The sequence below is a fragment of the Palaemon carinicauda genome, chromosome 3, assembly GCF_036898095.1.
Source record: "Palaemon carinicauda isolate YSFRI2023 chromosome 3, ASM3689809v2, whole genome shotgun sequence".
NCBI classification, from domain to species: domain Eukaryota; kingdom Metazoa; phylum Arthropoda; class Malacostraca; order Decapoda; family Palaemonidae; genus Palaemon; species Palaemon carinicauda.
Window position 1 is genome coordinate 24087721 of NC_090727.1, and position 12208 is coordinate 24099928.

The 12208-nt window shown below is 33.7% G+C and overlaps 1 protein-coding gene across 1 annotated transcript; it reads left to right on the forward strand.

Moving 5' to 3' along the window:
• Nucleotides 1-6903: 6903 nt before the first annotated feature.
• LOC137631031 (uncharacterized) lies at nucleotides 6904-7689 on the forward strand. The gene has a single exon (XM_068362596.1). It carries the CDS (start codon nucleotides 6904-6906, stop codon nucleotides 7687-7689), a length of 786 nt encoding a protein of 261 aa, XP_068218697.1.
• The last annotated feature ends 4519 nt before the right edge of the window (nucleotides 7690-12208 follow it).

Below are 12208 nucleotides of genomic sequence, written 5' to 3' on the forward strand. Positions count from 1 at the left end.
AAGTAAATTGTATTTTTCCTAACATACTTATGATCTATAATGCAGGATCTGTAGAATATGAGTTTAATGAAAGTTTGAAAAAAAACCAAAATCCGACAATGGCTAGGCCTGAAATGGCCTGAAATTACAAATAAAAATCAGGCTATATATCAGTTTAGTGAGATCGCTGTTACTGTATGGACATGAGTCGTGGTATGACAATGAAATAATGTCCAACAGATTTTGTAGATTTCAGAACAAAAGCCAGGAAGTTAAATGGCAGGACAGGACTAGAAATGAAACTATAAAAGATATATATATATATATATATATATATATATATATATATATATATATATATATATATAGATAGATAGATAGATAGATATAGATATATCTAATAACCAGGCCTTCTTCATCATGAGACTCAATACTACACAGTATTCTAGAAGTTTTATTCCAGCTGTGACCAAGTTGTGGAATGATCTTCCTAATCGGGTAGTTGAATCAGTAGAACTTCAAAAGTTCAAAGTTGCAGCAAATGTTTTTATGTTGAACGGGCTAACATCAGTCTTTTTATAGTTTATATATGACATATCTGTTTTGACGTTGTTACTGTTTATAGAATGATTTATTGTTAATTTGTTCCCATCATTTATTTATTTTCTTATTTCCTTTCCTCAATGGGCTATTTTCCCTGTTGGAGCCCTTGGGCTTATAGCATCTTGCTTTTCCAACTAGGGTTGTAGCTTGGCTAGTAATAATAATAATAATAATAATAATAATAATAATATATATATGTATATATATATATATATATATATATATATATATATATATATATATATATATATATATATATATATTATATAATACAGTGCTCAAGGAGTGAATGAAGAAATTTGACCCTACTGAAATTGCTGTTGTGAATAGTTTATAAGTTTATGCACACATGAGAATGTAAAAAAGAAGGATTACACTCGCGCAAGTAACATTGATCCTGCATTAGGCAACCCCTATTAGAATAATCAGCAATGCTATTATTACAATTAACCCGCCAACATAAGCAGCAGAAACAAACAGATTGTGCATCGCTTTCAAAGCAAGAAGCCTCGTTAATGCTATTACCCCTCATCAGCAATAACGTGAACATATTAATTTCAATATTGCATGTTCGTATATCCCAGTAAGCAAATTCCTATCACTGGGGATCATTTGCAAATAAACTAAGTATTCTAAAGAGTAACTGTTGTTCAGAACTAGATATAAAGCTATTATAAAAGGATAGTTTCCAGAGATACTGTTATAATATAGAGGCATTACTTGAGTTAAGATCACTTTGTATCACAGTTACAGTGTAGATACAAGTGTTACTAATACAAAGAAAATTAATGACATATACTGTATATCAACAGTATAATGAATTATCTCTACAAAAGTCTTCAATTTTATTTACTACAGATAAATGCTAATGCATTTATTCGAAGTAGGCTATTCACTAAGCACGACTTGACTGAAAACCTGATTTAATAGCCAGAAATTTAGATCATATACCTAGAATATTATTTGAACATATTAAATATATTTTTTGATATATAGGTAACCGGTTCTTGGTAGTAATTTCCATACCCTGCAACAGCTTACATCTCTCTCTCTCTCTCTCTCTCTCTCTCTCTCTCTCTCTCTCTCTCTCATACAAAATAGCAACTACTCGGAATAGACTTCTAGCAGATGTAGTAAAGAGGAACACGGTAAACAAGTTTAAGAATAAGTTGGACAAGATCATAAGAACTCTAAATGCTTAAAGTAAATCGCTCTACCAAAGAGTAAATGGAGTCTCCGCGGATGGACTAAAAAGTCTGCGAGACATCCAAAATGCTTGTAACACTCTCTCTCTCTCTCTCTCTCTCTCTCTCTCTCTCTCTCTCTCTCTCTCTCTCTCTCTCTCTCTCTCTCTCTCTCTCCAATAAGGTTTAAGTAATGAAAGTCGTGGAGAGATCAACGGCACTGACCTTAAACTTGTAATATTCTCTTATTTTCCCAAAGAGCAGTGGAACCGTTAAGATATGGGCCGGATATGATTCACAGAGAAATTAAGTTTGCTTTCTCCTTATCTCCTTTTCTAATTATGATTTATTAATTCCAAGTGCCTTGATAAGGTGTTAAAGAATGTAATGTAGACGTAGAATTACACATGGCAGGATAACCATTTAAACATTAAATCTTTAAGATGTTATTCTTTCATATTATTTGAAGAGTATCATTTTACAGACAAGGAGCCTTTAACAGCCGAACAAAACTCTGTAGAAAATTCATGCAAGATTGTTGCTACGGAATGAGATCGAATCACCGAAAAACACAGGATGATGGATTTTTAAATGTCATTGCATTCTAATATTAAAAGTAATAATGAAGAGGTTACAAATGCATATTACTTTACATATATTTTTTAGCATTATTCTATTTCTGCGAGTTGAACTTTACGACATAAATCTCATCATGATTCATATTCCATTATATATATATATATATATATATATATATATATATATATATATATACATATATATATATATATATATATATATATATATATATATATATATATATATGTATATATATATATATATATACAAACTCTGTTCTACGGAAACCTTGTAACATCCGTTAACGAGAGACAAGATTCCAAGGCTCTTGAGAGCTCAGTATTTCTAAAACTCGTGTGGTATTCACCTCCACTGTAGAGGCTTATTTCCTCTCTGCTGATCAGTTGGAGAGGCGGTGCATTGTTGCGGATTAAGAACGAATTTATTTGATATTTCCAGTTGCTAATAACTTCTTCGCTCGTTTCCTTAGTTACGATTCCCAACGGTTAAGATACTGATGGAACCTGTTTGAGTGACAGTATCTGTGTAGAGTTGCAAGTATAAGCTCACAAATTTATGTATAAATATATGTATGAATGTCATTGTATGTTCAAAAGCGCAAAAGTAAAACTAATCAAGTATGTGATTGTTATCAATTTACTCTCCATACCGGGTACCAAAGGAGGACAAGATAGTTTGCTGGATTTGCAAAAGAATAGATCGTGATCGACCTCAATACTGTTAAGATTTTAACATAGCCACAAATACCTTTGTATCTAATTAGTTTAGCCTTGATTTTTAAATCCCCGTCCCCTATCGTGGTTTCTTAACTTTATATCATAACGCGATCTGTTCCCCCCATTGATCTGTTTCATATTCCATTTCAAATACCATACATTTTTAATGCTTCATATTCCATTTCAAATGCCATACATTTTTTCGGTATAAAATTTGACTTCATTTTATCAAAATTGCTATCTTATCTTGATAGCAAATTTTAAAGAAAATCTGTTAATAGTGAAAACTATAATATACAATCAAACCTTCAGCCTAATTCTAAAGTCAAGAATAACGATTAAGGGCCATTAGTTATGTCGCCAGAAGTTCGTTTGAAATTGTACGTAATGGACATCTCTGCCCCATACAATGTATGTATTATAAAAGTAAGGGGGAATATTGATATATGATAAAGCATGTAAGAAAAAGCCAATAACCTAAATTCCTTTTGACCTCAGGCAATTCTTAGGTCAAGATTGCCGTCATGACTAATGATTTGGTTCACCGAGTGGTGTAGGGTCGAAGGGTGTGTCTGAGTCTCTGCAATTGGCCTCTTCCATTTTAGGAACTTGCGGTAGAATTTCACTGCGAGTTCGCCTTCCTCCTTCAAACTGCAGGGAATTAAAGGGTACACCCCCCACCCCTTCGAGGAATCCTCCAAGCCAACCCTCACAGAAAGAAAGATGAATGGCATCCTCACAACTGTCACCTGAATACTAAAAAACCATGAAATCGTTTTTTACCTTAATATACTTTCGTTTTAAACCATTCACAGAAAAACTACAGATAAACATCAAAAGCCTTAAATATTATAAAAACAAAATTCAGCCAATCAAAATATGAGAAAACAAAACATCAGAAATGTTGGCAAAATTGAGCTAATAGATATTTAGACGACTCATTAGTCTGATGAACCTAGTCTTGAAAGAACAATCAATTCCTACCCATGCGTGATAAAGACCACTTAGTAGGAAGTATAACGTTTTTCTTTTCTTTTTTTCTCTCTTTAATGACGGAAGTATGAAAATTAAATGTGAGCAACTTCTTGTAACATGAAAATCCTAAATATTTAAAATACTTCCTTATTACAACATGAAACTTATAACTGTTAAGAATATTGGACAAAACAAATGAAATTTAACCATTTTTTTCTAGATAGTATGATATCCTGAACAAATCAACTCCTTCGAAAATAAAAGATAGAATTTAAATGGCTAGACGAAACAAAGTTTTGTCCTGTAAAGCTAAATCCGGAAATTCCTAATTGATTTTTGTTCCCAATCTTTCTCCTATTATATATTGATTTTCATTAGAATAATTTTTCATATTCAAACAGAATGCAGCATATTAAATACATTTACGTGTTAAAACAGACGGTGGATCGAAAGTATAGCAGAAAATATATAAAAAGAACATCACTGACGCTGTTGAATTACCAGTAGTCTAGTTTATGGTAGCGATATTCAGCTGGACGTGTGTGGGTTCGACCATCGCAGGCTTTATGCTGCATTAGTGGTCCAATCTAGTATCATAGATGTTATCGATGGATGCAACATGCAAATAACCATTTTCCATTCAGCGTGTAAATACGTAGTCGTTATCGTGGCTACCATAACATAACACCACAATGCACCATTGATTTGCTCTAGTGCGCTGCAAGGGTAAAATAACATTGTAAACACAAAAACATGTGAGCGCATGCAAACACCAATACGAACACAAACATACTATATATATATATATATATATATATATATATATATATATATATATATATATATATATATCTTTGTCAATTAGTTTCTGATTTTTCAAATATTTTTGTATCAAATTTGTCACCATCACAGACTATATATTAAAGTGTAATTCATTCAACCAATGTAGTCCTGAAGAACATGTCGACACCAAATAATAAATGGACAAACTTAGAATGCATTCTTCCTGTTATACTGAAAACTACCTGCAGGACAGTTCGTCCAGAGAGAAGCTATCGCCGATTTTTGAACGCCACCAAAACATTGTCTATTCAACAAATATATATATATATATATATATATATATATATATATATATATATAAATATATATATATATATATATAAATATATATATATATATATATATAAATATATATAATATATATATATATATAAATATATATATATATATATATATATATATATATATATATATATATATATATACACAAGTGGAAGCATATACAGTAGATAGATAGATAGTTAGTTATTTAACCTTAAATCGTTGCCCCTAACAGTGGATCACTTCAATAAACACACTTATCACTGGCACATTTCATCCTTCAACTGTTGAATTGTGAATGAAACCCTTGTACAATAATATTTCCACGACATTAGTTGCTTTATACACCTGCACACCAGGATCAGCAGCAGAACGTCGACCCGTAAACAAAGCGCACCATTCATTCATCTCCGGCACGAAATCTTGGTCCTTACTATTATCTTTATCATTACTTGCTAAGCAACAACCCTAGTTGGAAAAGCAGGATGCTATAAGTCCAAGGGCTCCAACAAGGAAGATAGCCCAGCGGAGAAAGGAAATAAGGAAAACTACATTAGAAGTTTAAGATCAATAACAACATTTATAAACTATAAAAACTTAAAAAAAATAAGCGGATATTAATAAGGTCCCTCCTTCCCAAAACACCTCTCACGCCATATATCTAACCTTTCATATATATCGCCAGATTCACTGTACATATCATGAATACTGTACCAATGTAAAGTAAGATTCTAACTTATATTGTTATATAAAAAAGTAAAATATAGTTGATCTATATATATATATATATATATATATATATATATATATATATATATATATATATATATATATATATATACATATCTATATATATATTAATACAGTCAGTAACATGTTGAACATCAGATACAAGTAACCTGTGACATGAAACCCCATTTGAACTAACCTTAACATGTACAGGCCCATTAACTGTCCATCCATGCAAATATCTTCCTGCAAAGGGGCCATAACCTGAAGTGGGTACAACCTCTAAAGGTTGTAAAGCTGTTGGACAGTTACTACCTATCAAAATTCCTATGTCTAACTCTGGCTGATACACTGGAATCTTATTAATAACACTTGATAAATGAGGCCAATCCTTTAACACTTCATACCTTGGAATTTGATCATGATTAACAGGAATATCCTTTTGTGTGAATACCTTTGGTAATAATGATGTTGTGATGCTGCCTCATGCTGAAGTGACCAAGTTTTGTGGTGATCTTCTTGAATATGCATCATTCATGTTGGCATTTAATGACCGCATCGTGCCACACACCACATCAGACTCCAACAGGCTGTATTTCTTAAATCAGCATCTAGAAGGAAAGCCTAAGTCACTCATAGCTGGGTGCATGTTTATGAATGCATCTGAAGGATACATTGAAGCAAAAAGACTTCTGGACAAAGTGTATGGAGATCCATACAAGGTTTCCATGGCATACATAGACAAGCTAACCAAGTGGCCACAAGTGAGAGGTGATAATAGTGAATCTTTGCAGGAATATGCTTTGTATCTTGTGAAATGTAATCATACCATGCAGTCATTATCAAACATGCAGGTTTTGAATGATTCGCCAAACCTTCAGAGGGTGATTTCAAAGCTGCCAGTGTATATTCAAAATAAGTGGTTGGATCATGTGATAAAGCTCAGGAAGCAAGGTGTTTGTGTGTGTTTCCCCACATTAGTGGAATTTGTGCAGAATGCAGCAGAGGCAGCAATGGATCCTGTATTCAGCAGGGAAGCTTTGGGTAAAGTGTGTGTTTTTTCAAAAGCAAAGGCAAATAATGGCTCAAGTCAGACCAAGCAAAAATCGTTTGCAGTTACAGTGCAACCATCAAATTCTGCCAACCAGTATACAAGGAAATGCCAACTCTGTAGTGGTCATCACGACCTTGAGGAGTGCCCTCAATTTCTGCACAGGAGTGTGGATGAAAGACGAGAATTTGTTAAAGTCAACCGTCTTTGCTTCAGTTGTTTGGGCAATAACCACACTTCAAAAAGGTGTCTCAATCGACGGCAGTGCAAGACATGTAATAAAAGGCATCCTACCACTCTGCACATTGAGAATTTTAGGATTCTTGACAGCAACAGTGCAATTGTGTCACAAGCTAGTGCACAGTCTGAAAGTACAGGTCAAGGTTGTGCTAAGGGTCAAGATGGTACTCAAGGTGAAGGTCGCACTCCAGGTCAAGGTAATACTCAGACTCTAAGTAATGTGAGGTCTTCTGCATGTACAATTTCTGATACAGTGTTGCAATCAATCTTGCCTGTGCAATTACGTGTAAAGGGTAGCGACAATGTAGTACAAACTTATGCCTTTTATGATACGGGCAGTACAGGTTGTTTCATTAAAGATAGTATCAAGGATCAATTAAACTGTAAAGGTATTGAAACAGCTATCAAGTTGCAAACAATGAATGGGACTGATACGGATAAAACCTTTATTGTGAATGGTCTTGTTGTTGCTGATATACATGGTAATAATGATGTTGCCTGGAGTTAAATGTGATGCAAAAACAAACGGGAGGTGTTTGGTGATTGCAGTCTTATTGACCTCATCATCCGGGATCTTGTAAGCATAGCCTTTTTCAAACAACTTGTTCATGAATGCTGTGTACTGCTGTCTGTGAATCTTCCTAACAATAAGAAGCAGGCTGTTAGCAGAGCTAAGTGGCAAAGGAGGAAGATGAAGAATAGTGAAGATTACAGACAGCAGTACACAGCATTCATGAACAAGTTGTTTGAAAAAGGCTATGCTTACAAGATCCCGGATGATGAGGTCAATAAGATTCCTGTTTGGTATCTTCCTCATCATGCAGTTTTTCATCCCAAGAAAGGGAAGATTAGGGTTGTTTTTGACTGTAGTGCCAAGTTTGAAGGTGTGTCATTAAATGATGTTCTGCTACAGGGTCCAAACCTCACCAATTCATTGACGGGAGTACTCATTAGATTCCGGCAGGAGGTTTATGCATTCATTGGAGATATTGAAGCTATGTTCTTTCAAATAAAGATTCCACCTGAGAATCACGACTATGTTAGATTCTTGTGGTGGCCTAATGGTGACATCAATCGACCTCTTGAAGAATTCCGAATGGCTGTTCACATTTTCGGAGCAATCTCATCACCGAGTATTGCAAATACTGCATTGAAGGCCACAGCAGACAAAGCAGATGAGAAGTATGATTCAACTGTTGGCAACACCATAAGGCACAATTTCTATGTTGACGACTGTTTGAAGTCATGTGCTGATGTTCCTACAGCAGTGAAGTTGGTGAAGGATTTGGTATCTGCAACTAGTGAAGGAGGATTTAGGTTAACTAAATTTGTCAGCAATTCAAGTGATGTCCTTAAAGCTTTGCCTGCTGAAGATTGTTCGGTTGAAAGTGACAAGTTTAATCTTGACATGGAGAGTTTAATGACAAGAGCCTTAGGAATGTTATGGGACCTTAAAGAAGACTCATTCAAGTTCTCATCATTATATGATCCCCTTGGGTTGCTCTCTCCAATCATCTTACCGGCCAAGAAACTGTTACAAGAATTGTGTCAAGTTGAGAGTTTGGACTGGGATGAGAGGATTCCAGATGAGCCAGCTGAAAGGTGGGAACATTGGATACAAGGTCTTCATTTACTGGAGCAGCTTTCAATACCAAGATGCTTCAAGTCAAGTGGGTTTGGTAATGTGACAGGTTCAAGTCTTGTATTATTCAGCGATGCAAGTACAGTTGGTTATGGTGTTGCAGCATACCTTGTTCTTCATGATGGAAACCAAGTGCAGTCAAATCTTGTCATGGGAAAATCAAGAGTATCTCCCAAAAAGGTGGTGACTATACCTAGGCTAGAACTTACAGCTGCAACTGTGTCTGTCAAGGTTGCTCAACACATCCTGAAGGAGATGAATGAACTGTTGTTATGGGCGACACAAACTCAGAAACTCAACTTTGACCTTTATTCCGTTAACAGTTGTAGTAGTAGTAACAGTAGTAACAATAGCAGTAGTAACAGTAGCAGTAGTAACCGTAGCAGTAGTTTCATTCCTGAAAGGAATTATTACAAACTTTAATACTGTACATTATTAAATAGCCCATAATATTCAATAAGTCATAACGGTGACATGATGTACCTTAATACATCTTGGAAAGCTAATTAAATATAATTTTCTAAACAAGACAATTTCGTTGCCACTTTAAATCACATTTTATCATATTTATAGGACAATCAAATGTTAAATGTCACAAATAAACCAATTTACGCCTTTTAACGCTTAAATGAATAAGACATACAAAACAAATATATACATATAAGTTCGTCAAAAAACTTACATCTGTGTGCCCAAAATGAATCCTTACGAAATATATACAACTGTTCTCCTTGAAAACCTTGCTTGAACTGTCAAAGAGACTTCATAATTTTAGGAAGTAAGATGAAATCGTAATTTGTTTACACCTCTCAACTTTTTAACTACCACTTACAAAATTAACGACATTGTTTTTCCAACCAGATGGGTTTGTGTTTCTGCATTAACATATATATATATATATATATATATATATATATATATATATATATATATATATATATACTATATATATATATATATATATATATATATATATATATATATATATATATATATATACTGTATATATATATATACTGTATATATATATGTATATATATATATATATATATATATACATACACACAGAGAGATTTAACAATTAGGAGAGAACCAAATAAGGGTACAATTTGTATTTATCCTTGTTAAATGCTTCCTTGGACGGCGCAGTACCAGAAGTATTAGAGGGTGCAGTTGATTTAGAGGCATGTTTGTTGGTTATGAAAAAGATGCAAGAATAGGGTGATGAAGTTGAAAGCGAATGCTACGGATATGCATTCTGCTTAGCTTTATAAAGCAGCTAATGGGGAAGTTTTCTGTATGCAGAAAAAAGTAATTTTCCTGGATTTGTCATTTAAAAGGTGGTTATAATAAAATGTCTAAACCACTTTAAATTATCAGTAAAGTTTGAGTACCGTGATAACGTATTAAAGCTGCTGAGTGTTGCTTTAATCTATTAATGTTTCATTAGAAAAAAAAACTTTCAAGTTGTCACTATCATTTGTATCAGCGACAAACTGTGACACTTGCCTCCTTTGCAACCTCTATCAAGGACACTAACCCCATTATTCTACACAAATCTTGTTATTATTATCAGAGGGAGTTTAAACAAGCCAATGAGTCAAACTCGGCTCTTACAGAGTTGGCCAAAAAAAACTGAGTAATTCCGCGAAAGAAAGACAAAATTATTTGAAATAAAGATATACAGTAAATGATCATATATAAAATTATTAGAGTCTACATAAAATGATTGAATAAAAAAAATAAATGTAATTTTTAAGCTAAAAAAAGTACGATTGCCTTTCTGAACAAAATATTCTATATTATAAAGAGAGAGAGAGAGAGAGAGAGAGAGAGAGAGAGAGAGAGAGAGAGAGAGAGAGAGAGAGAGAGAGAGAGAGAGATAAAATAATCAACTTATTGTTTTACCTAATATGGAAATTTGAATAAAACCAATCAAAAATTGACAAACTAGAAATAAGAAGAAAGCTAAATCTTGATAATATTCTTCATGATAAACAGACATGAAAGCAAGAGCAAGAAGCAAAGTAGGCAAGGAAACAAACATGACAATCAAGTCTTCCCAATCAGCACCAAACCACTGAACAGATGGAATCCCATTCTCGGGGGAAGACAATTCATCTCCAACAATACAAGGGATGCTTCTCATTCTAACATTTTCTCCTTTGCCTCCTCTTCCTATTTTCCTTGATTTCCTAATAAGTTTCTCATCATCATTTGATTACTGCTATTAATTTTCCACCCCAGTTCCTTCTCCCATCTTCCTATTCTTTTAGTTTTTACTTTATTCCCAAATTATATTTCCTGTTCTCTATACTTCCCCAATTCTGATTGTAAAAATTTACTTTCATTTTAATCTTTAGAATAAAACCTTGTTAAATTATAGAATAAAACTTTTGTCGGGTAAATTTAATACTTGTTAAAACTAGTGGGTTGTTCCTATGATAGTTTGGTTCCGATGTTCATTTTTGTCTTGTCTCGCCTTTCGCTGTCTTTCTGTTCATAGTTTTAGTTCACGGCCGAGACTCGCACAGGGTGGAGGTAAGGGTGGTCTTTGTATTAGCTTATTTTCATTGCTGTTTAGAAAAAGTGTATTGAGCCATTTATAATATTGAATGTTGTTAATTTGTTATAGCCAGTCGTTAACACTTTGTGTTAAATGTGTATAAATTCTTTTTTGTTCTATATATGGCTGTTATTTTTGTTTTCAGCTTCTGGAGTAGAGGTCCTCTCCAGCCTTTACCCACGAAGAATTTACTGCCAAAATTTACTGTCGAATTAGTCATGAAGTTCTACTTTCAAGTTTACTTTCAAGTTGTCGTTCTTAAGTTATTTTCCTTATTGTTAGATAATTTTTTCAAGACATTTATAATAGTCTTAATGACTTATGTTATGTATAAATAAATTTTTTATGGCTTTTTATACAGTTTATGATTGCACCTTGACTTAGGACCATCCCATACGTCATGAACAGTATGACTTATTTTATATATGTTTGAATAATACTACACTGATATTCTTTATTTTATTTTTAAATTTGTCCTGCTCTCCCTATAATTACTCTTACTATTATCATTCATCTATTCCTCTCCCTATTATTTATCCACATCGTTCGCCTCTTTCTATTTTTCTATCGCTTCCCCTGCTTTCTTTTTCTTCAATCCTTCCTATTCTTATTCTTCTTCCCCCCTTCTATTATTTCGTCGGCTTTTTCTCCAACTCCTACACTCCCCTCTTATAATCTAGCATGCACTTCCTTCTCCTCCTTCCTATTTTTCGTCCTTTTCTTTCCGTCATTCCTCATGTATTTCCCTCTTCCTTCACCTCTCCTCCTGCTCTCCCTCCTCGTCTACTATATTTTCTCCCAATCCTCCACCTCCTTAAT

Bases quoted from the DNA above. Each gene is read 5' to 3' on its own strand.
- LOC137631031 (XM_068362596.1), top strand. From the start codon at position 6,904: ATGGATCCTGTATTCAGCAGGGAAGCTTTGGGTAAAGTGTGTGTTTTT.